Source organism: Vanacampus margaritifer, chromosome 3, assembly GCF_051991255.1.
Source record: "Vanacampus margaritifer isolate UIUO_Vmar chromosome 3, RoL_Vmar_1.0, whole genome shotgun sequence".
Classification (NCBI taxonomy): domain Eukaryota; kingdom Metazoa; phylum Chordata; class Actinopteri; order Syngnathiformes; family Syngnathidae; genus Vanacampus; species Vanacampus margaritifer.
In genome coordinates this window covers 20,066,409-20,093,171 of record NC_135434.1, presented here as the reverse complement: position 1 = coordinate 20,093,171, position 26,763 = coordinate 20,066,409, and the positions used below count along the sequence as shown (strand labels likewise).

General features: G+C 37.7%; 1 protein-coding gene across 4 annotated transcripts in view; it reads right to left on the bottom strand.

Moving 5' to 3' along the window:
• The window catches only part of dock5 (dedicator of cytokinesis 5), a 41,610-nt gene extending 15,764 nt beyond the window's left edge, over positions 1-25,846 (bottom strand). For all 4 annotated transcript variants that reach the window (XM_077561666.1, XM_077561667.1, XM_077561668.1 and 1 more), the window contains exons 1-37: positions 25,667-25,846; positions 21,379-21,462; positions 21,103-21,143; positions 20,397-20,452; positions 20,038-20,134; positions 19,757-19,905; positions 19,520-19,655; positions 19,292-19,449; positions 18,576-18,657; positions 18,027-18,156; positions 13,709-13,781; positions 13,109-13,251; positions 12,823-12,948; positions 12,572-12,696; positions 11,027-11,125; positions 10,288-10,360; positions 10,078-10,181; positions 9,680-9,860; positions 9,333-9,430; positions 9,135-9,224; positions 8,919-9,019; positions 8,665-8,799; positions 8,475-8,586; positions 7,031-7,101; positions 6,764-6,870; positions 6,451-6,587; positions 4,727-4,822; positions 4,396-4,494; positions 3,959-4,129; positions 3,766-3,866; positions 2,749-2,807; positions 2,343-2,497; positions 2,023-2,108; positions 1,585-1,741; positions 1,453-1,493; positions 1,290-1,380; positions 1,093-1,212 (exon numbers count right to left, since the gene is read on the bottom strand). In XM_077561666.1, the coding sequence (XP_077417792.1) occupies positions 1,093-1,212; positions 1,290-1,380; positions 1,453-1,493; positions 1,585-1,741; positions 2,023-2,108; positions 2,343-2,497; positions 2,749-2,807; positions 3,766-3,866; positions 3,959-4,129; positions 4,396-4,494; positions 4,727-4,822; positions 6,451-6,587; positions 6,764-6,870; positions 7,031-7,101; positions 8,475-8,586; positions 8,665-8,799; positions 8,919-9,019; positions 9,135-9,224; positions 9,333-9,430; positions 9,680-9,860; positions 10,078-10,181; positions 10,288-10,360; positions 11,027-11,125; positions 12,572-12,696; positions 12,823-12,948; positions 13,109-13,251; positions 13,709-13,781; positions 18,027-18,156; positions 18,576-18,657; positions 19,292-19,449; positions 19,520-19,655; positions 19,757-19,905; positions 20,038-20,134; positions 20,397-20,452; positions 21,103-21,143; positions 21,379-21,462; positions 25,667-25,709 (3,927 nt within the window). In that variant the 5' untranslated portion in view covers positions 25,710-25,846. The remainder of the gene's footprint in view (positions 1-1,092; positions 1,213-1,289; positions 1,381-1,452; positions 1,494-1,584; positions 1,742-2,022; positions 2,109-2,342; positions 2,498-2,748; positions 2,808-3,765; positions 3,867-3,958; positions 4,130-4,395; positions 4,495-4,726; positions 4,823-6,450; positions 6,588-6,763; positions 6,871-7,030; positions 7,102-8,474; positions 8,587-8,664; positions 8,800-8,918; positions 9,020-9,134; positions 9,225-9,332; positions 9,431-9,679; positions 9,861-10,077; positions 10,182-10,287; positions 10,361-11,026; positions 11,126-12,571; positions 12,697-12,822; positions 12,949-13,108; positions 13,252-13,708; positions 13,782-18,026; positions 18,157-18,575; positions 18,658-19,291; positions 19,450-19,519; positions 19,656-19,756; positions 19,906-20,037; positions 20,135-20,396; positions 20,453-21,102; positions 21,144-21,378; positions 21,463-25,666) is intronic.
• Between the last annotated feature and the right edge of the window lie 917 nt (positions 25,847-26,763).

Genomic DNA, 26,763 nt, shown 5'->3' with positions numbered 1-26,763 from the left:
CTTCAAAAATGAACCGTTGATAAGAAACAGTGTGTGTGTGTGTGCAATAGGGCTGAACGATTTCAGGAAAAGATTGAATTGCCAACCCCCATCCGCCTCCCTTAATCAAGCTTCAAGGCATTATTCACTATGTACAGTAACATTTACAAATATGACAGAAAATTGCATCTATTGCACCATCAAAACATTAACATTTATTACTCTAATAGTCTAAAGGTTTTTTTAAACTGCTTCAATGAAGAAAGAACTAATGCTTATTGTCATGTACGTATATTTAATATTTAATTACAGTATGTGTAATACTGTTGTAAAAAAAATTATTTTTTAAACCTTTCTCTTGCACTAATTTACAGAGATATGACATAAAATTCGTATCATGGTATAAACGGAATCCCTTCACAGAAACAGTGATATATTGCGATATATGAACTTAAGTGTAAACATTATAATAGAAGTATAAAGTTGTTTAAATGTGAATCATGCCGCAAATATTTTCCATTAGAGGCAGAAATAATCAGATTTATTCTTCTCTTTGTATCTTTTTGTTAAAACTTTGCATTTTCATGAAAACATACGGCCACATTTTCTTCTATGTAATTAAATACACCTAACAAATAAATAATAAATTTTATAGTCATTTAGCTATTTAAAAAAAGTTATTTTGAGACCTATCATGTATATCTCATAACATAGCACTCTAACATTAACAATAAAAGTAAATCAATTAAAACTCATAGCTAATTTACCAAGTATTACCCCAGTTTGTGAGCAGCAACCCGGAGCTGATTGGTGTGCATGTGCGAGATTATATTTGATATAAGAGATTCTGGGTCATCCAGGAGCGCTGCAAAAAATGTTTTTGAAGCTTTGGCGATGGTGTGATCGCGTTGTCTGGAATTGCGATTTTGCCAAAAAACAAACAAAATTGTACAGCCCTAGTGTATAACATTTGAATGACGCAACAAAGAAACCTAAAGCACATATGCGAAATATTGAAATTTGAGTTTCAAACATTACTTCAAGGAATTAATGCATTATTCAAAAACAATTCATTTGTGACCTTAGCACAGTGGCAGAAATAGCAATACGCACCTTTCCTTTGTCCAAATAACATATGATCTCCTGAAAGAGTCTTTCTTTCAACTCCTGTTGCGTCCACACATGCTTCCCGTCTCGAGGAATCAGATGAGGTGCACAGTTTTTGTCAGACCACTGGCACAAAATCAATACATCACATGTGTAAGACCAACATCTGAAAATGTTAAAAGTAAGATCTAAGTATGTCAGACCTCAAGTAATTCAGCATGTAGCAGCAGAGTGTAGGAGGCCTCTGTGTAATTCTCACAGTCCAAGTGTAAATCCCGCAGTTTGTACAAGTACCTAGTTAAAAGAACACATCAAAAAGGCGCACTTCATCAAAAATTCAGATGTCAACAGTGCTACCTGACTTACCGGATATAAATGTCTTCCCTCTTTTTTTCCTTGTAGAAATTCTAAAGGAGAAAGCAAACTAATGTCATGTCAAATAACTGCTTACAAGCACAAAGGTGACAGCCTTTTTGCCAACACAGGAGTGGGCCGTACCAGCACATTGACAGTGCAGCTCATGCGATGTTCAGGACTTTCATCATGCGTGATGGTGCGGTATGCCAGGAGATTCTCCAGCAGGCTGCTCAGCAGAAGTGCCAGCTCCTCACCTGACTGTGACAGGTATCTATGCCGTCTGCAGTGCTCCAATAACCTGTGGATCCATAAAGTCTTTCACTAGACAGCCTGTAAAAAGCTGCAATGAATCATCTATCTGAAATATTTGCACACTATCATTACTGTACAACTATGATACATGCAGGAGTTATTACAATATATTTTTTGTTAATTTTGCAGCTTGCCTTGATCTATTAGATCCTTCAAAAATTTTAATAAAACAAAATCTGCAAGCCTAGATAGAGTTTTAGACCAAATATGTATCTATTTAGCTACTGGGAAAAATTTGATAGAATTAGAATAAGTGACAAGAGTTACGTTTTCTCCAGCAGGACTTTGTACTGCTCATCTCCTTGACCCCCTTCAACCTCTTGATCCAGTTTTGTTATCAGTTCATTTTCAAACTGAAAGAAGACAATTATGGGTAAATATATATGGATAATTATAATATACAATAGTTTTCTTGCACTGGTAACACCTACAGCCTCATTTTGATTTCTTACGCTTTCTTTGTGAAAAGATTTTGTATTTGTAATATACAATTACAAGCACAGAGTCAAATAGACCACAAGTGATGTATCAAAAAACTTTGATGGTATTTAAAGAAAACACACAGAGCATAAGATTGGAGATTGTACCGTCTCAAATGTGCGCCCAGGGCTGAAATTGTGCTCACACTGCATCATATCAAAGAAGATGGGAATTGTGGCCTTCCTTAGCTCTGGCTCAGGCACCAAAGTGACCTCCAAAATAGGTCCGACCATGGAGGGGATGAACTTCATTTTATGGGGGCCTGAAGGACAACAAAAGATTAGCACTCAGAAGAATATGTACATGATTTGATAAGGTAATAAGCTGTATCTTCATCTCACAACAAACATAAGGCAATTTAATAATGCTGCAAACAAAACAGTACAGTGAAACTGAACAATGAAAACATTATTTTATTATTCTGCCTGCATTACTGGGAGGCACCAAATAATAAATTTCACAAAAATATATGATAAAAAAAAAAAACAATATTAGATGGTAGTAACTACTCACCAAGATTGTACCACATATCTCTTATCTTAAAGCCAACTGTCTTCCTCATATCACCATATCTGTAGCAAATTTAAATCAGTTTAGAACATATTTTCCTCATTAAAGCTAGAAATTCATTCCAATCCAATTTGTGTTCCATGGGATCATGCATTTTAACACAAAGTAAATATATGAAATATACAAAATTAAAGTGTAGTTTGTCTACTCAGTGGGTAAGTTATCAATCACGCATTTATCAACCCTTCAAACCAGACAAAAATGTGTCAAATAAAAAAAAAAATCCTATTCTTGGCTCATATGTAAATCTTAAAAAATGTTTGAAATAAACTCCACTCCAAAATTGTTAGAACATATCTGTCAAAGTACTGTTTGTTGTAGTAAAGTATTACAACATTATTTATTTTTGCTAGACTGAAAACACGGGTTTGACATCAAAAGAATAATGAAACAATAGAGCAGCACCAACCAGCTTTTATTTGAAGGTATGTTACAGCTACTGCTAATATTCCGGCATAATAAAAAAATATATATTAGTAAACACCTCTTTTATATGTTGCAAATGGACCTGGATCAGGCAGGTTCAAAAGAGATCGACATGAATGAGATATAATATTTACTAGCAATCTTATCCTATCTATTATAATATCTGCAGTCTTGCCTGTGTCTTCTAATATTTATATTGGCAATTTCAGTCTCCTCGGTTTCGAGTAATTTCAGTAACAACTAAGGATTTATATTGATTTAACTCACAGTACCAACCACTTTGTCCGTGTAGGTAAAAGCTGCAAGGTTGATAGCTAGTCCCATGTTGACGTTAAACCAAATTATTTTCAGCAAAAATAATGGAATTGGCTCACTGTTACAATACTTTGAGTGTAGTGTGCATTTGAGTATATTGTGAACATGGCTAAAATAAATCTGTGGCCTGCATTGTGTAACTAAATATCTCAGCAGGAGCTAATCCAAGGCAACTTGGATGGGACACATTCATAAACTGCATGAATAGAAAAATCTCACTTGTTTAGTATCTTGTTGCGTTTCTCTTGTGAGAAGGACTCAAGTTGCAGTGTCTTATGGGTGAGGAATGCCACGGTCAAATGAAAGTAGCTATTCCACAGCTGTGAAAGTACACAGGTTTAAAATACTAAACCACATATTGTCATACATAACGAGTTTGTTTGATTAACAAAACTGAACGAAGAAAACAAACCTGTAATTCAAAATGTGCTTGGTCTAAGAAATACATGTTGAGGACATCCGAATACTGGTTTATGGCCCTCAGGAAGACTTGCATCTGCACCAGGTTCATAATCATCCAGTCAGCAGGGAAGACCTTCCCCATGAGGTCCTTGAACATGATGAATGTCTCCATGAGGAAGTCCTGATGATAGGAGAAGCTTCATCATAAGTGCCAGTTGAAAACCAGTTAAATCAAAAAGACAACACTGCTCCATGTCAGGCCTCATCGTGTTCCGACCACTAGAAGCCCACTGACATCATCATGTCATTTCTATCAATTGCATATGTTTACAATCAATTTTCTCTAAAGGTGTAGAGAGTGGCCTGGGTGGTTTCATGTTAATTATTGACAGACTGTTACAGGGTGAGGCATACAGAAACTAACAAGGACAGCACTAGGACACTTACGGTGATATCCTGTCTTGTCTTAAAGGTGCCAATATAGTGAGCATAATGCATGTCATCCATCTGCTTCAGGATAGCCGTCATACAGGATAAATAGTGGCCCTGTCACAGACAAGGTTTTATTTATTTATTTTTTTACAATACATTAAATGACAGTAATTCACCATTCCACACAAAAGAACATTCAGAGCACTAGTTTGTTTTATTTAAGCAAATGATATCAAGTGTTACTATATAGTAAATTCCCCCCCTTTATAAAGAGAGTACTGTTTGTTTAGTGTTACTGAGGCCTGCATTTCCTGAGGACATATTCAAGCAGTAATATCACACTTACAATGAGGGGAGATGATCTGTCCATGCCTATGACAGTACGATTAACCCTGCGAAGTAGGCGCTCCATTATCAGCTGAACGTGTACCCTGGTCGGACCCTGCACAAATGCAATCACATGTTCACATGCACTTTTATAGCATTAGAGAGGTATTCATTTAGTGTTTTAATATTGTGGTTTTATGATATTGTAAATTACTTAATTAGCATTAGAGAGGTATTCATTTAGTGTTTTAATATTGTGGTTTTCTGATATTGTTAATCACTTAATTTGAGTAATGTGCTATTATGTAAAAAAGTTTAACAACAAAATGTGTTCAAAATGTGTTTATCCAAAACAAATGGGGAAAAGTGGCTAGTTAGAAGGGGATGATAATTATCAAACATAAAGCTTTTGGTAGAGCTCAACCCAAACTAGTAATTCTAATTCCCTCAGAAATTGTACAGGGAAATAGAGACAAGCTGCACATTTTGTTATAAGAAGTAGCAACATGACAAGATTTGCCAAAAGTGAGACTTTCCACATGAAAGGGTTGGCTTGGAATGGTCATTTCAACCTGGCTCAGTACAACACACAATGATTGGTTCTGGAGAAATAAAAATATTTGTGTCGAAAAACTGTCTTCTTTGGAAAACGCTCTTTTATGATATTGATAAAAAATGTGGTCAAAAAACACCTTCAGATTCGAGTAATACCGTATAATGTCATTAATTCTCAAAATACCTGTACAAAACATCCCACAATGTAATTGGCCATACTGGATTCAATTTCTCATCAATATGCTCATTTAAAACCTAGTTAGCATAAATTGACATCATTTTTACAGGGACAAGTCTTTTTTTTTTTTAAAGGGAAAATAATGAACCAAAGCTATTCATATTTTGGATATAATAATAAACCCATAAAGTAATTAAAAAATATATAGAACATTTTAATATGCCAGCAACGTTTGCTATGGTAAGCAATGGATTTCACCAGAAACCCCGGGAGTCGCTCCTCTCAATCACACCATTAAAGGTCTGTCTGGCATTGCCAACGTGAGCATTACAAGTTCCTAAAGTCTCCCAGCAGAATAATGACGTACGGTACTCAGCATGAGTGCTCTACAGCACCCCCGAAAATGACTCCTAAAAGGGTGGGTACTCTAAGCTGCTATTTGATACAAAGGTAAAAACAAAAGTAAGTCAAAACCCTAGCTAGGAAGAGGAGGCTAACATTTCGTCCATCAGGGTGAACCCCATTGTACAGGCACCAAGCCAGAGGCAATAAATTCAGCTCAGCCTCCATACCTGCTTGATAGCTGACATTTCACGTTTCAACAGCCAGTGATCAGACTGTCAAGGTCCCAGCCTTTGGCCACCGCCCATCCCATACTGCAACGGACCCCCTATAACCCTCCCGCAATTAGAGTTTATAGGAACGAGCAAAATAATAGCAACAACACAAGTAAATACATTTGGTATGTGTGTAAATGCTTTCGTGTTAGTATTGCATCAAAAGGAAGCAATTTTCCAAATGCACAAGCGCATTAGTGTAAATGCTTGTTTCTCTGCATTCACATGGACTTATGTATTTGACAGCATATGCGCCAAATCTGCAGCATTTGACGATTTAAGCTTTTCTTTTCAAATGTCTTCTATCTTGGCCTGTAATCTTATTTTGACAAGATGCTTCTGTAATTGTATCCTGAGGTGTCAGCCATTTTGAACTGTTAGTGAGAACCTTACCACGTCCTTGCGATCCAGGATGTCCAACATAGTGCTAAGCAGTTGGACACAGGCCTCATAGTCGGGTTTACTGGAGTGATCATCCAGCTGCCCACTCAGCTGGTCATTGACAAGTGGTAGAAGCACATCTCGACAATCTGTGGAAGCAAAGCAGAGAAATGTGGTCACAGTATGACATGCCCCATTTCTAGTCCCTGTAGGGGCTGTGACAAAGTTTTAAATGAGCGTGAGGCAGTGGTTTGTGTTTTCAATGCATCTTGTGTGAAATTTCATTATGTGGCTTCGGGCTAAAAAAAAACAAAAAACAACCCACCTGGCTGCATGAAAAGGTCACTCTCCACCATTTTGCACATGCAGCCGAGCTTCTGACGCACAAGTTGGGAGTCAGGAATGCTCTCAATAAACTTTGTAAGCAGAATGCTGTAAAATGAGAATGCATTTCACTTTCTATGTTGTAATTGTCTCAGACAAATACAGTTCACATGTGTTGTTGACCTTACAGCAGCAGGATTGACAGAAAAATCTCACAAATAATTCATGAAGTATTATTCCAAGATGTGCAGTCCCCCTTGGGAATTACCTTAACTCCACAGGATCAAACACAGACTGGATGTCATTAATGATGCTGGGGAGGTATTTCAATATCGCCCCCTGAAAATACAAAATGTAGGGTGTCATCAAGTTGAAGTTACAGTAGGTGTATTCTATATAAACTCAGCAGAACATTTCTTTACCTGGATGACAACAATGCCAGGAGGTATACTACAGCTACTTTGAAGCTCATTGATTTGCTAAACAATTCATAAGGACTGCTGCACACTGTGCGATACTCCCAAAACCCACTAGGCCCGTCATCACAAAAAATGACAATTGGCCACTCATTCCACCCGCACATTGGGCAATTCAGCTGCAATGTGAACTGAGCAAGCCTACATCGTGTTCTGCAGCTCTCCATACAATATGCTGTAACGTATCAATTTTTGAATTGATAAAAAGATAGAAAGTGTCAGTCAACAACAACAACTTTACGTATGCCGCTCATGTAAATTTTTACCATAATCTTTGCTATTTAATACACAGGTTCAAAAAAAAATGTAAATACGGTTAAGTGTCTATGCAAAACACTAAACATGGACTGTACAGTCCTGCTTACAGTTATTAGCACCCCTTCATTTTTTGCATGATCTCGACAATATATTGAGAAATCAATGGAAATGTACCAATTTTATATCATCAGGACCTTTTAATCAGATGTCCAAAGTAATTCAACAAAGGAAATTGTTTTTCAGCGTACATATTGTAATTCCAAAGAAAAAAGAAAAAACTCAGCATGTTCAGCAATGATGGCACCCCTCTTTGATATTTGGCTCCATACCCTTTGGCAGTGATGACAACTTCCAAACGTTTCTTGTAGCCATCCCTAAGCTTCTTGCACTTCTCTGCTGGTATTTCCCCCCACTCTCCCTTTGCAAATTGTTCCAGCTCTTGAATGTTTGCAAGTTTCTTTTCCCACTGGCACATTTCAGCTCATATCAAAGATTTTGAATTGGATTGAGATCAGGAGTCATTTTTCAGAAGATATTCCACATTATGTACTTTACTTTACCTTTATGGGTGCCAATAATGGTGATCAGGACTGTATACCTATCTCTTATCTCGTTGGTTGGTTTATTGAACATATAAACACATTACAAAAATTTTCTTAGTGGAGTGCAGCTCTGTAGCACTCGCTTTAAAACACAGAAATAGATTTTTCCCGTGCATTTTGATTTGCTAGGATTTGCAACATTGCCAAATTGTGCAAAAGCGATTCAAATTTCAAATCATCGCAAAATCAGTGGCTGAGACTCGGCCACTTGTGAAATTTTCTGGCAGAATACCGCACACTGTGCGAGTGCTCAGTGGAGTTCTGCCTCATCAGTGTGCTGCAGCCCTGCCTTGATTAGTCATACAATAATGGACAGCATTGCTCATTTACAGCTTTTGGCAGTACAAAAAACTAAACAGAACTGCAAAGCTCAAACCTTTATTTTCACTCCCTCATCAAGTGGTCTGTCCATGAGAGTGTTGAAAGACAGGAATAGAGAGCGAATGGAATTGAAGAAAGCATCCCCATCTTCACTGTTTCCATAGAACCTAAAAAGGTGGATCATATTACAAGCTAATCTTCCAAAAACACAAGTGTGAGTGGGAGTATGAGCGCCCCTTAGATACCTTAGGTAGAGGATCCGAGACTGGACAATAAACCTGAACAAATACTTGAGAGCCTTGAGTGCCGCATAGAGCTTCTCAGTGAGGGCAGGCTCCTCCGCGTGGCCCACATAGTAGTTGAGCACCTTGGTAAGCTTCCTTAAAATGCAAATAAGTTTGACTTTAGCTCTTATGATTACCACACTTTAAGGTAGGTGGGAAATGCCACAAATAAAAGGATGTCATGTTGCAAGCAATTTAGGATGGCAGGCACTCACATGTAAGCCAAAGTGGCACTGAAGTGCTTGTTAATGTAGGTTTCAAGGACTGGGTTAAAGTGCTGGAATTTGATGTCACCAATCAGTGTGATGATAAAAACCTAGAGGGAAAAAGGGACCCAATAAGGAGCTGAAGAAAATGCACAGCATTCACTGTGTGATGAATTATAGTCTTGCCAAAAGGTAACAGGTGCCACCTGCATATCAAATACTAACCAAGGCATTGAACACCAGTGTGTCATAGGTGTCCTTTTCTGAAGTCTCCATCATGATGTTGAACAGAGCATCAAGAGTATCTTGGAGAAACTATAAAAAAAAACCTCATCTTATTATAAAATTCTCATAAGAAATCCAAATAAAGTGTCTAATATATAGCGTCATTACAATGTGACATTAGCAATGTAGAGCACCTACTTTAACTATCTCCCCGCCTTCGACCTCCATCAGTCTCTGCAGGATCTGGTCAAGATCATCTGGGTTAGACCTCCAGTTCAACAGGCCGAGTAGATCAACTAAAGATTTGTGAACATATCAGTTGGAGCATCAATTAAGGTTGATAAACTTGAACATCCAACCATTAATAAACCTTAATCTCTCCACAGCTCAATTAAATTCATTCAACCTGGCATTAGAGGTGATCTAGGCTGTGTTGTAAAACCTTTCAATTTAAAACTTGCTTCATTCTCAAAAAGTATTTGTGAACAAGAGATATTTGATTTATAGTCAGACAGAGTGGAGAAAAAAAAAGGGCTGTCAAATACCGTTCTGGGTGAGTTTAGTGGAGCAAGTAAGTGTGGAAATCTGAAAGCTGTCCTTGGTGACAGGGACCACTCCTGAATGGTGGAACTGCTTCCCGGTTAGTTTCTGCTTCTCCTCCACTTCAGCCCAGGTCCCTGGCAAGGCCAGATAAACCTTTGCATCATCTGCCCTTTTCACATCAACCTAAAAATGTCATAAAAGATGGAATGAGTCTTGTGGTAAACAGATCAATGGATATTTCATTTCATATTTAATAAAGAGAGTTCCATAATAAATCAATACACAGTACACACTTTCAGTTGTGCACCGACAATGAGTTTTTTCCCCCATGCATTTAGATGAATGTTATAGCATGTGCTTTGTTGTAATTAAAGTACAACAAGCCTTGGAGACTGACTACCTTATAGACGATGGGTTCATGCCTTCCGTCCCTGAGTGTTGTTCCATCTCCTCTCATTAGGCGGACAAAAGCCATACCAAAGGGTTTTTCTGATTTGTCCCTAGCTGAAGGATAGAGAGGAGCAGAAGATGAGCTCTATTTAGCATGGTGCAGGGATTACGTGTGGGTGTTTGTCATACAACTAAGTCACAGCAAGTCATAGTGACTCACAGTCCTGGGAGGATCTATGTCGAAACATCACCCTCAGGTGACAGCGGCAAACGTCTTCAATGGGAATTGTCACCTTGAAGACAGAAGACAAAATCAGAGGAATTACGGCTCCAAAATACATGATTGTATTTGCAATTGATATTATTAGCACATTGTGTCTCGGTATCTCAACTTTAAAATTATTTCATCTACTGAGCTGTAGGGGTGTTAGAAAAAATCGATTCGGCAATATATCGCGATATTACAGCGTGCAATTCTCGAATCGATTTAATATGTGGCCGAATCGATTTTTAAACATAAATTTTTTTATGGGAATATTCAACAAAACGTCTTATTTAGGGTTAGGATTTACACATTAAGCATAGAAGAATGTTATATTAATGGAACATTAAGCCTTAATATTTTATTTCAGTGCTGTTCAAACTGACTGACAGACTGCAACCTGAATTTTCAGATAAATAAATACATTTTCATACAAATCTTACAATGTACATGTTTACTGATTAGTATTTTCAAAATTTGAGTTTTAAAAAAAATCGCAATGATCAATTTATGGATTCGCATCGGGATTATTCGGTATCGAATCGAATCGTGACCTATGAATCGTGATACGAATCGAATCGCCAGGTACTAGGCAATTTACACCCCTACTGAGCTGTATTAAATCCATTTCACAAATGAATTTGAGCAACGGGATATCATGTTCAATTGTGTATGTGGGTTCATGACATAAGATCACCTTCACTGTTTCATTCCAACAGGGTTGCTTCACTTGGTAGTATATGACAGACTTGTATTCTGTGATACCATCGTAACCAGCCCCAGGAAATATTGCCTTCTATAAAATAAAAAAAAACGCAATAAACATTAAGACATGTGGTAGGAATGAAAACTTAACATGAATACAGATTAAAACCGCAGAATTTTGTGGGATATTTATTACATTATACTGTACGTTCGTTTGTCCTACAATTTAGGATCCACCTTCTTTCTGTCCTTGGCCCGTCTACATATACAACATACAGTAATTTCTGGACTATAAGACGCTACTTTTTTCACTTGCATTCGACTCTGCGGCTAATACAAAGGTGAGGCTTACCCATCAGATCAGAATAGGGCGCACTATAAAGGAGACGCAAGAGCGTTAGGCAGGGCAAAACAAACCAAGTGAGCCCAAATACAGTAGGAGAGACAGAACGAGAGCGAGACAATTGCGCCCTCATTAAGGAAAGGAAAGTAGCGGGAACTCGGTGCGGTAACATTAAAACACCTGCGGCTTACAGTCGGGTGCGGCTTACATGTGTGCCAAACTCGAGTATTCCCCAAATTTAGCTAGTGCGGGTTATAGTCAGGTGCGCCTTACAGTCCAGAAATTACTGTAATTACATCACAGCACTAGTGATGTTAATACTATCTAATCTTCATTAGATAGTATACATTGTAGTAATTGCATGCAGCAACTGCTCAAACGTTGTCCAAATGTTTTTATATGCACATATACACACACAAATACAGACTATGCATACAGGTGTGGAACTGTAACATAACACAAGTACACATATGAAAAGGATTCATGTCCTTATAGCTTCATTAATTAAATGCATTGCGCCATGCAATGCATACTGAGAGTCGAAAAGGAAAGTTGCTTTTTGAACAATATATCTAAAGTTGACCTTCACTATTTGCGGGGAATATGGACCAAGCCGGGCTGTGAATAATGAAAGCCTGGGTATACAGTAACTGACGACCATTGAAATGCATTGGGGGGATTTTTTTTAATGCATTATATATTTTTATAATTAACCAATCAGTATTTTTTAATATACATATACTGTAAAAGTATATAAGTAATATAAGTCTTGCACACTTAAAACCCAGAAAGGTATTTTTAGCATGTATGAAAGGATGCAAGAAAGAGGTCATGATGTAGGTGCTGCGTTCAAGTGTGCAGTGGAAAAACAACATTTTCACTGCCGCACAGTTACAACTTAAAAGGATCCACTTAGACACCGAAACATGGTACCGTTTCATTTCACATGAATCGGTGCTCGGTAGAAAGGACCCAAATCGATCTATACAACACACACACACAAAAAGGACCGACTTGGGTACCCATCACTGTGTATATGGGGAGGAAGACTAAATAAAAAGTAAACAATTATGAATTAAAAGTATTTGGTCAAAAGGCATGCTATGGAATTTGTCATTGTATATTGTTAAAAAACGTTAAATATTGTCATGTTGGTGAAATATTGGTTGGATTTGCTTCACTGGTCAATATTACCTCCATGGCATTGCCTTCATCATCATGCACACTCAGTATGACCTCCACATTCTTGGGTGTCTTCTTTTTACCACGGTCAAACTCTCCCTGCAGCAAGGTTACATAAATATCATTCCTGACGTTACCTGGACAGAGGAGAATAGATGATCAGGTAAATGTGCCAACAATTTATGTACCCTACTTGCGGTTCTATAGGCAATTAGAATGAAAATGACCCTATCGTATGTAGAGGAAACAAAGACGTAAGTCACCTGGGAGGATGATTTCCGGAAAGCCCATTTTTCTGACTATCGCCGTGCTACGGTCCACAAAGTGTGGGTAGTCCTTCCTGACCTGTGCAAGATCCCCTGGGAGCAGCTTGAGGGTCACAAACAACCCTGCCAGCAAACATGAAAAAGAAAATCAACGAGGCAGACACCAAAAACTTACACGCTGTAGACACTCACACATGATTTATTTCCTTCAAAACAAAAAGGTCAATTTAGAACGTTCTATAAAATCACAGGGGACAGAACCTATGTGAGCACTTCCTTTTACCCTGGCCTTTGTGATTGACCTCCCTCGTGGCAATGACTTTGTTGAAAACAGCAGTGAGTGGCTCATTCTCTCCTATGACTCGAGATGGGATGAGGGGAGACATGATGAGCTGCCTCTGACGAATGTAGGTCTCCATTGCTATCCTGAGAATGTGCATGAAGGTGAAAATAAGAAAAAAGCAGTACTGCAACCACACGTCTCATAGCTGGAAAACAAATGGAAATCCAAGTGTATCAAAGGCAATATAAGGCTATCATTTTTTATCTACTGTTCAATAAAAAGTTAAAGTTAAAAAAATAAAGAAAAACATATTTGTTTGTGACATATACTGTAGGCACACATATATCTATGTAAACGCACACAACACAGCAAGACTGCAGTGAAACAAGTGCAGTCCAGGTGGCTTGAAAACAAGATTCAAACCTCTCTGTCAGAAGCTGATTTTTCTGTTGAATTTGTCCTTTGTTAGCTGAAACATTGCGACCACATCAAGTCAAAAGCTATTCTAGAACATTTCCGTCAACCCAATCCATGTGACATTTAAATACAAAGTTGAACCAGTCAAAGGTATAAAACATGTGACAACGTCAAAAGACTCACTGCTGAAAAGGGATGAAATGCTGTTTGTCCTCATCATCTGTTTTGCCATGAGCGATATCCGTTATGTCCATCACTGCAATGACACCAAAGCATTAAAGACTGACCCCAGTAGCCTACTTTGCTGGATGCAAAGCAGTTCTTGAGTAGTTCAACCAACAACAACACGAGGAATGGCCTTCCGCCGTGCAATGGTTGGTAGCAGCATGCAAACAATTGCTTATGTTTGCGCAAATCTCTATATTTTGCAACATGGGTATGATGTAGACGTTTGATTTTGTAGAACTTGTAAAAACATTTTTTTTTAATGGAGGAAAAAATGGTACAACAACAAATCCACTGTATATTTTTATGTAGCTGTTTTAGCAGCACAAACACCAACAAGGGTAACACCGCTTTAATTTGGTCACTATGGTAACACTTACAATGAATAATACCATAAGAGAGGTATTTTTAGTAGAACAATTAACGTGAAGCCATATTTTTATGTAACTATATTAGCAGTGTCGTCCTGAAATGCACCAACAAGGCACCACAGAGCAAATACAAAGACCATGAAAAACTCACTATAACGCTAAATCAAATGCCGCTCGCCCCATATTGTGTGCATGTTGCAAAGAAACTTTCCAAATACTGTACATCTGTTTTTTCTTAATGTATATATTTTTTTTCTAGCATGTGGATTTAATATTAGCGTCAAGGTTTATCACTGTTTTTTGAAGACTTATTTGGGTTTACAAAAAATGTTTTAAAAAGCATTCAATTCAATGAGCATCAGTTATACATGGATTTTTTTTTTTCTATTCGCGGGCCGGCATGTATTTTGCCCATAATTAAAATGGCAATTTTATTTTGTCAGTCAGCTGGCTATAATGTGTATGGTTGTATGTGCCCACTCCCAAGAACGCTGAAGAAAAATTGTGACCTCCTCAATCATTTAAATTGCTCATCCCTGATCTAGATTATCTAAAACCATACTATCATTTAGTAGGTTGTGTTTGTCAATAAAATCTGCCAGTCATTGTGGAAAAATTTTCTCGAGTATCTGTTATATATATACACAGTATTTGTATTTTGTCTGCTAAGATACCTGCTTTAAAGGACAGGTTAGTGGATGAGCTATTCCCTAAACTGTAAGCGGTTTCGAAAATTGATGGATGGATGCATTCCTTAAAAATGACACAGGGTTTCCCCCAGGAAACTTGGTAAGCGTAGTGTGTTGTTGGGGATGGACGGACAAATTTCCATCCAGGGCTATTCTTTGGTTGAGGACGACAAATTACACAGCCAATCATATATCATGTCCGTCGAAGAGGAGGATGGGGGTGGCAAAAAACATCCACCGATTACTGACGGGGAAAGTCAGTACGTACAAGTCGTCCCCCCCCCCCCCCCCCAAACAAAATGTGTGTGTGTGGGGGGGGTGTTGCTCTTCGCCTGGGGGGGTGGGGGGACAAGGTAAGCTTGGTGGGCCGCAAGGTTAAATAAAATGCCGGGGGAAAGCATCAATATGTCAGATCTGTTCCGTTCCGATCTGTGGAACAATTCCATAACTTCCCTATTTTTTATACAATAAGATCTTTAAATACTCAGAGGAACTTTATACATTCATAGGGTTTAACATTGTTGTGTATGTAGTAATATGATCAAAGTATAGTGCCAAGCCGACGAGAGACATCTAAAGAACTTCTCTCAAAGGCTTCTTGTTGTACTCATCTTAAGCCATTTATTTTTCACTGTTACATACAATTTTTGCCTCAACATCAAACAATCTGACTCAACTTTTTAATTTTAGAGCATAGCGCTGCACATAAAAAGTGTTGTATATAGTTAAAATACACAAATGCAAAACTATTATACAGATGATAATAATAATAATTATTATAATTATAATAATAATGCATCAATTGTCCTAACGCTTATCCTCATAAAAATCATAATTAAACAGCACTAGCAGCAATACAGTAATACAATAATGCAAATAAAATCTATATTTTAAAAGAATGACATTAAAATATACTCTTAAAAAAAGAACAGTCTCTGACACACTCCCACAGTAATTCCTGTATGTCTTAAGACTAAACTGTCCAATTTCTTATGTTGGCCAACTGCTTTTTCGCCAGCATGCTGTTGGTGCGATCACAGCGTGCATGCTGTCACATTGGCTGATGGTTGAATGTAGACAAACAATTGCACTTTTCTAACAGCTATTAGTTTGTCCATTGGAAAACCTCACATTCTTACATATTTAAAAATATATATAATAAACAAAAGATGGAAACGGTTCAAATCCGCTATCCCATTCAGTCGTCTCTCTCACTTTTCTTTAGCACCGGCTCTAATATAGCTCCATTTCTATTTTAAAATGAGTTATTTGCCAAAGTTAAGCCAGCCAGCTCCATGTTAGAGCTGAAAAAGATAGTAGTTCCAAACGGTTATACAGTAGGTGAAGCATCATAAATAAAAACCAAAAAAGTCTGATAGCATCTTGGACTAAAAATAGTATAATGTACATCATAAAGACCACAGCGGCCAATGATGGTAAATGGTACTTCCTTTATATAATGCTTTCCACCTTACGAGGCCCTCAAAGCGGTTTACATTTTGACTACTCATTCACCTACTGATGATACATCATCAGGAGCAACTGGGGGTTCAGTATATTGCTCAAAGATACTTCGACAATGTTCACAAGGCATGGGATCGAACCCACAACCTCTAGGTTGTGAGACGACTAATTTTATCACTGAGGCACACTGCCCCATGATGCACTGCATGCGGTCCAGGGCAGCGCCGAAACTCGGTCAGCGGGCTGATTTATGAAACATTTATTTGACAACATGAGCATCGGCAAGAAGCTCTTACACACAGTGACCACATGAGGGCCCCTATGTGTCGCAGGGTTGTTTCATACTTTAGATGGATTCATGTAATAGTTCTTTACAGAAAAGTAATATCAAATATTTATTGAGAGGCAGAAAGTGCCCTCCTCATCCGCACAGACTGAACGCCCATTGCCCTGGTTAGAAGTGTTTGACGGCAACATTAGGTGAACATCCTGATATTCGGCTACATTTCACAGATTAGCCTCTAGATTTAGACTTGTGCGTTGTGCCCTTCAGTGGACTCCTCCCTGACAACAGGAACCACCATCATGGCAACTGCCACTCACAGACTGAATATTTTGAATTCTAAATGTAGTTCAAGGTAACTGCTACTGCATGTGATTGCTACTGCAAGGAAAATGCACGTTTTATTTTTGATAGTTTTTCACTAGACTATGCAGTCATTTCAAGTAGGGTTAGTGGTAAAAATGCAGCACATAAAGGCTGTCAACGTGCAATAAACAAATGGACTGATATGAACCCAAGCCAGAACTAACAAGGTGGAGGCTGCTTTAAGCTATAGTACATCCATTTTGGTCTCTGTTTGTGAGGTCTCTCTCCATGCACAGCTCCACCTGTTTGCCTCCCATATGCATCAAATTAATTACTACTGCTAAGAATCAATTTACAGTAATTGTCCTGGACGGTGATTAAACTTTTCTTTTTTTTCTTTTTTTTTTTTTACTGTCGGGAGGACTGTGGGATTTTTTTTCTCCACTTGCGTGGGGCTTTATTACCAGAGCATTGAAAGAAAACTTCTGTAGTAATCATCAGACCTGAAGTGTCTTTCAACGTTTAGAATTAGAGGTGTCAGTCGATTAAAAATTTTAATCGTAGTTAATCGCATGACTTCAATGCTTAACTTCCGATTAATCGCACATTTTATATCTAAATTTATAATAAAGTGTACAATATATATATATATATATATATATATATATATATATATATTTTTTTTTTTTTTTTAAGGTATTTTGTCCTGAAAATTGACATAACATCAAGCCAAAATATTCCAGCAGAGTGAGTGTTCCTGATCTCCATCGTACAAAATAATAGTGCTTCATAACTGTGTAATCTACCCAGATCCTTTCTTAATGTGTCCTGCTTCCTGGCAGAGAAGAATAATGTGTCTTCTGAGTCACTTTTTTTTTAAACTGTGGTTTCACTCCATTTGCTGCATTTCCACAAATAGACTAATCGTCAAGCCAAATACAAAAAGATGGTTGCTCAACTCATTTCCAGACATCATTCTGCATTTTCTAGGTCAGAAAACAGGTGTTGCCATTTAATTCTGCACATGCATCCCTCACTTTACACATCAGCACAATTCAAAAGGTACTGCAGGACAAAGAAATGCCATTTTCATTGCTGAATGGGTTCTGGTTTTGGATAAACAGATACATTAATAGACCATATGATGTGAAAAGTTATCTCACCAGCCACACCAAATGGTCTCCTTAGTCCACCTGTTTGTTTCTTCCCCTCTTTGAGCTCCATGCTTCCTACTCTGATGATCTGGCACACCAGGAATAGACGCTGCCTCATCAGGTCACTCCTGCTAAGCTCCTGGATACAAAAAGTCAACCAATAATGCAGTTGATATCTTGTGGCAGATTCAAATTAAATGTTACAACAACTGAACCTTTCCATCTGCATGTATTCATCTTTTGGATGACTTCGTAGGTCAAGTCATGATTTGCTTTGAGAAGGTTTGGCATTAAATGTTTCTTTCTCATTCTTAGGATGTCAGCACAAATGACCGTTAATGTAATATTGTGTTTGAATGGCATGAACAACAACTGCTGAAAGTATGCAAATATATTAACATTGTGAATTACTTGTGAAAGATGTACAAGGAGTAAGAGCTCAATTACACTTTTAGGAAACAAGTAGCTATTCAGTAGCAAATTGTCCTTCTTGTCAAAGACATTTGGAAGTTTTATATCACTTGCGTGAAACTGAAAGAGGGATTTGGATTTGGTTACCGTGAAGAGTGCTGGCAGGTTGTTGAGTTTTTCAATTTCTTTAGGCATCCCCTTACTGTCCCACCGCACCAGGAAGTTCTCGCTAAACGAATTCAAACAAGGAATTGCATTAAAAATAATAATAATAATAATAAAAACAGAAACATATTTATGTGATGCAAATGTGTCCTTACATTGGGATTTAAGGTGGATATTTTGGCACTGACTTTTTAAATACTTCAACATAAATATTTTGCTATCTGGTGTGATCAATTATTGAATGGTTTATTTCAAATGTTTGAAAATAACATGAGAACAATATAACTAAATATACTAAAGTAAACTAACAAAAATAAAATTAGACTGCACATATTAGAAAAGAAGTAAGAAGAAGTAAAATCTATTTACTACTACCCTTTTCTTATAACCTTATATATTTTTTCCAATATAGTACTAAAGTAATAGTATTATCCTTGATTTTACAAGGTGGTAAGAATCTATAATCAAATCCAGCAGTTTTGGGTCTTTAATTATTAACTATAAGTACATTATTTTAATTTGAGAGGACTTTTGTTCCGCTCAAATTTTACATTCTAAGTCACTCCATAGAACGTCAGTTTTTGACACATTTTACACCATTAAAAAGAATCACTGTCTACCGTTTGTCTTCAATCTACATTAAGTCGCAAATAACCTTGGCGTTACACTATACAGTTCAGAGAGACGAGAGGGCGAACCTGATAAATTCTGACTGATCTGGGTCATAAAGAGACATGAGCAGCTCAGCATCTTCTCCAATGTTGCATACAAAGTTTTTCAGGTTCATGAGGAGACTGTAGGTGTGAACAGAGTTAAACAGAGCCTGGCGCCTCATTTCCAGATTTTGTAACCGCGTCTGCATAAAAACGAAAACAAATAACATTACATAACATAAAAACAACATTATCAACAATAAATAGGCATGCCTTCTCTTCTTGTATCCTGTCATCAACACTACGGGATGCAGTCTCATGGGCACGGAACAGACTGACAGTGCTTGTAAAGTCAGGATCCAGTGTGTTTCCTGCTTCATCTCGCACAACCAGGTCCAAGCCCAGAATCCTGAGCAGCAGAGTACCGCACAGTTGAACAGATTGCCACAGACTTTACAATGGTGTCAGAGGGCAAATTATTGTAGGACAGTACGTCAACAAGATTCATACCTGTTGCCATAGTCAATCTTGGCAGTGACTTTCTTTCTGAGTTCTACAAGGTCATCCTTGGGTAGTGTTCCTGACACTATCTGTGATCGATATTCTATAAGACTGTAGGCCATTTGCTGAACGCTCCGGAACAAGGAATCCTTGTTTGCCTGACACACAAAAATTTATAAACTTGTAACATTGCAATTTTAAAGGCAACTCTACTCTTAAGGGGGGGGATGGAATTATTTACTCTAGTTGTTCACAAATGTGTGCAGAAAGACCGAGTACAGTGTACATACCACAAAGAGCTTGTGCCATATCTGCGCCCATTCCCTCAGTGTAGCCCCGAGCTCCTGCACCAGTGGTAAATCTGCCGGAATAATTATTTCCTGCTGGCTAACAGCCACAAAAGCAGAATAATAGGATATTGGAAAAGTGGCTCATTGCTCACAGAGCATATCGTATAATTTGAACAGGCACAAGTGTTTTTGTATACATGATAAATAGATGAATGGCTTCCTTTCACAGCCAAGAAAAGAATTTCTGAAGATTCAATTAAGATAATTATAAATGTGATTGTATGTCACTGGCGGTGCGGCAAACCAAAGACTAAGTGTATTGTTACAAAAATGACATGTTTACTGATATGTGATCTTACCCTGTTCCCTCAACTGAAGCCTCCTTTAAGTGGATGTACGAAGATGGAAAAATTCCCTGAGGAAAAAAATCAAACACTTTAATGAAAAAAAATAGCAATTCAACACATTTTGATTTTATCTAAACAACAGTCAGGGGCTCTACTAAAATGATACCAGTGTAGCATTTGATTTGGCATCACAATATCAAAATCATCAATCTTTACGTTTCTGCTAATAATGCTAATTATGCCAATGGCTCACTTATTGGTAGTGTGTGTATATGTAGCCAAAACCACGTATGTTCAAATTTCGCCTATTTCTTATTTATTTTAATTTTAAATATGGATAATTTTGGTCAGTTGTCACATGTGTATTTTTTTTATTTTTAAGAAACTATCAACCAATCTAAAGGGTTGAATATTGCATCCTCTCAGTTATGATGCAACGTTAATGGCTCAACAAACATGCCATATTTTTTGGTTTCCTTAAAAGTGATTATTTTGAAAATACGCTGATTCTGCCCATAAGCATCCGGCAGTATCAGCAGGATCTCTATGGCCTGGCAACTAGACCATTATGAGAAACATGTCATCATAAACATACTTATCCCTTGATAAGAGCTTAAAACTTTGGAAAAGATCTTGGGGGATCTTTGGAAGTGATAAAACGTTCAGTCATTTTATGGCCTTCGTTATGATTAGAAAAATGAGCTAGTGATACCCATACCTTATGTGATTTCTCTCGTTGTGTGTATCCCCGATACCAGCCTGAGGAGATTTATATTAATAAAGAATCACGATACACTGAGAGGAGAAAGACTGCGAGAGTAATGACGGTCCTAATATCAAGAGGACGATGTGGAGGACTGCACACTCATTTTCAATATTACACAACATATGTAATGACAGTTAGCTTAACATTACTTCTTATTTTTTTGCGGCAGATTTCTCAGATGGAAAAGATAAATGTGTTGTGGCCTGTTGCGTATTTAGGTTTACTTACCTTCCAATTTTTCTAGTATGTGCACAGTGTCCCCAACCTGTAAACACAGCTCCAGTTCACCATGGGGTTCATAATTGTAGATTGCTAAAAGAACAGAATTTTAAAAAAAAAATGGATCAAAGTTAAAACTTTTAAAAACTCTTTTAAAAAGAGTGCACGTCTAGTGATCTTGTGACAAAGACTGAGCAGGTACAGTAGGTGGCAGGTAGCTTGAGCCAATGTTCAAAAGACAGTGGCTTTATAGCCTCATTATTTCTGTTGGTCAATATTTACACCCTGCAGGTTCAGTTTCGCCCAGCTGAATCACTAGTGAACCCTAAACGCTAATGTAATCACTCTGCCCAACTGTTTTCATGAAGGTGACCCTATCTGTGCTTTTGAAACCACCGCCATTGCAGAATTACGGCCACAATCAAGTAAGAATGCATGCGCGGGAAATATTATACAAACATATAAGCAGACTTCAAAAAAAAAACATAGCTGGATATTTGTCATGACTCAAGGGAGCTGCAGGAGCATGCAGCCTCCCAAGCAAATACAACTACGAGCAGTGATCTGTCCCAACTTGCATGTGCTTGAGGCTACTACATTTCACAGCACCCTTTGACCGTCTTAAATAATCACACTTTAGTCTGAAGAACGAAACTTAGAGGGGAAAAAAAATACTGTAGTGTAAATGATTCCATTCTTCTCTCACAATTTTCGTACAGACAAATCTCTGCGGCAAATAAATTCAAGTGTGTGTGTGCTTGTGGGTTGTTAGAATATGTCACAGTATTATCTATTGTATTAGGTCACGTATGACTGACAATTTGCTATGACATCCCTCATCCACTCATCAAAATGTCAAATTAATCCTGAAACCAGCATGAGGATATAAACACAAAAATCATAACAATGTCAGTATGACATTTCTAGACAAGTAAAATTTCCGCATACTGTACTTTTCTGACCAATCAATTTACGGCACACTGTGGTAGGAACTGCATCCCGCTAATCTCATCTTCTTAAAGAATGCATTCATGCAAGTTGAGGGAGTTAAGACAAGTGTTATGACAATACCAAAATTTTGACTTTAGCACTGACTATACATGCATAAAATACCTTGATACCGGTACTGAAACAATAGCACGGCAAAAACTTTAGAACACCAGTAAAAAGCAATAAATAGATGACAGCGAATCAACTTCAACGTTGTTTTATATGTAGTTATTTAAAAAAAAAACACACACACACTATAAGGATACAAATTAGAATAATGTTTATAAATATTTAAAACAACACACACGTTTTGAACATTTTTAAACACTTGAGAACAATTACAAAACTTTTAATTACTGCTTGAATGGGCTACCACAGAAATAAAAACAAATAGGAAAAATAACTCCTGCCTGGTGCTGTCAAAGTTAAAGTAAACTCATTGATTAATCACAAAAAATATATATCGTATTAATCATGTACTAACACAGATTAATCACACTATTCATTTTGACCACAGATGATCCTTTAGCTTGACAGTGGGTAGTTACATTAAAGATAGCACAGGTTGTGTTTGAGCAAAAAACATAACAGCGTACATTAAGTAAAGCAATTATTGGGGTCTTTTTGAATGAAGGTTTCGGCTTCACACCAGCAATATGTAAAACAGCAAGCAATAGTTCTTGCTTTATTGGACCAAATACCTTGAAAAGGGACTGCCTCCCTCACACAGCCTCATTAGTATCCTTGCAATATCAGAGTATAAGTTTTTTTTTTTTTTTTGAAGGTACGATGTAATTTGTTGTCATGTTTGTAAATGTTTCTGTACATAGTGAATGCTGCACTGGAGCTTGATTTGAAGAAAATCATCAATTGAATCTGAGGGGGAAGGGGGTAAAAAAAAATTGCTAGCTTGCTGTTTTGTGTTCGGGAAACAAGCACAACCACTTTGGCTGACATGCAAGCATGACTCCTGGGTGAGGAGTGGCATGCCATCCCACAGGAGTGTGGGACAATACTTTTGATCTGCAAGGCTGGTGGCAGAAGTGCTAAGCTGTTGTGGGTGTGTATGACTATTCCAGATAGCACAGACACTCATGACTGTTTGTTAAAAGAATATATTGTAAAGTTGCCAATATTTAAATGTTTCCTCATGTTACTGATAAGCCTTCAATTATCAAATGCACCAAAGAACACAAATGGGAGTCAATAGCAAAATCCTAAATAGTGGTTTAGCATTGGCAGTGAGTATTTGGCACATCTTACATGGGCGTAAATAAATACTCAGTTGGGCTGCTTATCTAACAAATGTATAATCCTTACAAATTGGGCATCATTTAAATGGGAAATAAGCAGGTCTTGTAACCGCATAAAAACAAAATAAAACAATGAGTGAGTCTTTATTTCACCAGAAATAATCAACAAGACACAAATTTCAGTTTGGTTTTGTTTTGTTTTTTATTCATAACCCCAAAACAAAAAGTGTCAGAAACACTGTTAGGACTTGCCTTTCATATAGTTGATATATTATTTATTTAGAAATGACAATGCTGATGAACCTACTCTAACAACTTACTGTATTTTTCAGTATTTTATCTTTTATATTTCACATCGACCGCCGACATTCCCGCACCGGCCCACTGGATGCTGCACCAAGAATGACATTGAAAATGATGGACCGTCCCCGGACGCAATTGATGCAACAAACCTATAATGAAATTTGTTGAATTTGTGAATACTTTTCACTATCAATTTTTATTGACTTTATCGATTAGTTCTTGCAGTCCTAAAATAAAGTGAGAAAATATAAGCAGTCATTGCATGTTGGATTTATTTATTTTTTTTATAGAATAACTGACAATATCTATGTTGTGGAATATCATTATTGTGATATGAATATCGTTAACGTGATATGAAATGGCCTGCTATTAAAGACTTTTTTGCCCAGCACTAGTACTGAGACTCAGTATCCATCCCAACTTATCGGTGAACAAATCAAGAACTTCTTTCTACTAAATAATCCCAGTAATTTTTTTTTCTTTTGGGTGACTGCTGGTATTTACAATAAAAATGCAACAAAATCAACTTGTAAACGGAACGTCTCGCCACTGTACTGTGTGGAAATTGAGATCTTGTGGCAAGTTCTCTTTCATGGGTTAGTTTAAGCTCCATTGGCCATGGCTCCTACAAACCTTCATTAGATATGCTATGATAATATCAAATGAAAGCTCTCCTTTCATCTATGTAGTTTCCTGAAATCAGGCAAGATCCGACTAATCAGGCTGATGACAAGATGTTCACAGTCTGATGGCTTTTTTTTTTTTTTTTTAATAAGAATGTTCTTAGCGAATCCTGTGCTTTTTTTCTGCAAACGATAGGAGAACCGCATAGAATATCAAAAGGTACCTTTGAAAGTCACGCCAGTTGGGATCTAAAAGGATTAACATGAAAATTCCTAAAACACAAGGTAATGTCTCACCAAAAAGGGGCATTGTTTGTGCTTGCAGACCACGCCATGCTTAAACATACAGTACAGTTTTAAATGTTTTGCGCTAGAACGGTAGCAGGATGATCAATGACAGCAAAAGCAGAGTGAGAAGTGTCATAAAAAACTGCAAGGTTTTTGGCCTCCAAACCACACATATGCATAACACGTTTTCAGAACACTAAGGACTCTTATGATAAGATGCACAGCACACATATTCTGCAGAAAAGGGCAACCGGTAGTTACGCTGACAGAGGATGATTTCTCACTTAGACAACACAGATGCACAGATTTGCCTTGGGGGTGTAGTACGAGCAGTCTGCACATACAAACACACACAGGTATCAAGGCCACACCTTTAGAAAGCTACAAGCAGAGCGAGGTAAAGTCCAAATTTGCCAAAGAGCAAATTGCAAACTATTTCCTTGAGTGCCACACGCCACTGACCCACTTGTTGTCCATTTGTGTCACCCTGTAAGAACTCTGGAGGGTGCTTTCAACAAAATATAAAATCCATGTTTATAGTTACTTCCATGTCGGCTCAGTGAGATTATACACAAGAAGAATGGTTGGCATGCCCGCTGAAACCCAGAATCTTTTTCCATCGTTCCAAAGCGCCTTAGGGAACTACTGTAAGTAAAGTTCACCTATGGAATTTGTAAGGAGTTTTTTTCCACCCACCACGTATAAACAACTACACAGTCAATGGACTCTAGGCTTCTCCTCCCCTCTTTTCAAGTGATTTCACTTTGCTGGGAGTTCACTAGAGTCGACGAACTTTCAAACGGCACAACAAACGTGAGCCCACTTGTTTGGAAAACTTACCCACGCCGTACTTTTCTTTCGTTGTGGGAACCCAGCGTGTCATGGCGTTGTGGTGGTGGTGGGGAAACAAAAATATTTCTCTCAATAAATAAATTACTATTTACAATGGGTAAACGAGGGCGAGGAATGCACTTTTCCAGCTCGTCCCGAAGTCTACTACAGTATTTCCGCCATCATGCCACTGCGCCTGATGTAACGGGAGGGGAGGGGAAGGGAGGGCGTGCAGGCTCAGAAGTTGGGGGGAGTCACTCTATGGCAGCATACTCGAAAAGGGCTTTAGCTGCAGTTGCACGCTACCATGAGATAACAGTATATCATCTTGTTGACACTGTATTCACCGAGGTATTCACTAAACAATACGTTGGTTGGTTGCGGTCTGCAATGTTGCACACACTGCATTTTATTGTGAGATGTTTTGACAACCATGGCTAACTATTATGATTCATAATTTATTGTAATACTAACTTGGATGTATGAGGGCCATTTTCATCAAAATTGGCCAATAGTGGTAGCGAAAAACCCCACTGAATTCCCTTTTGAAAATCAATTAATTGGCACGGCTGGACTGGCCATCTAGCATACAGAGCAGATGTTGGGACCGATATTGGTATGGTGTGGTATTTCATTAGTTTCCTTCATTTTACCCCAATGCTTCAGCATTCCCACATTGAGAGTCTCTCCAAGCAGTCAAAAATTGTGACATTTTTTTTTAATATCAGTAGTGGGACACAAACCTGACGTAGTAACTAACCCCCGATAATAAACATTTCAATAAATTGACACACCTCTCTGGCGGTGTTTTTGGAAAGGCTGAAGTTTTGGCACAGATTGTGTTCATTCTAATGGATTGTGCAGGTGTTTTAAAATAACAGTATCTGATGTGTGCAGATGCAAAACAGGTTCTTTTTTTATTACTACTTTTGTTTGATGGGAAACGGTGATGCATAAGTTGTATTGTCACTTGTTATTAACAGTGGTCATTAACAGTATCAGAACGACATTCATATCAACAGCTATCAATCAAAACTGCATTCTTTAAGATCCTTTATAATATTGAGTGTTCTCTTTAAATGGTGTGTACTGTATGTATGTAGGCT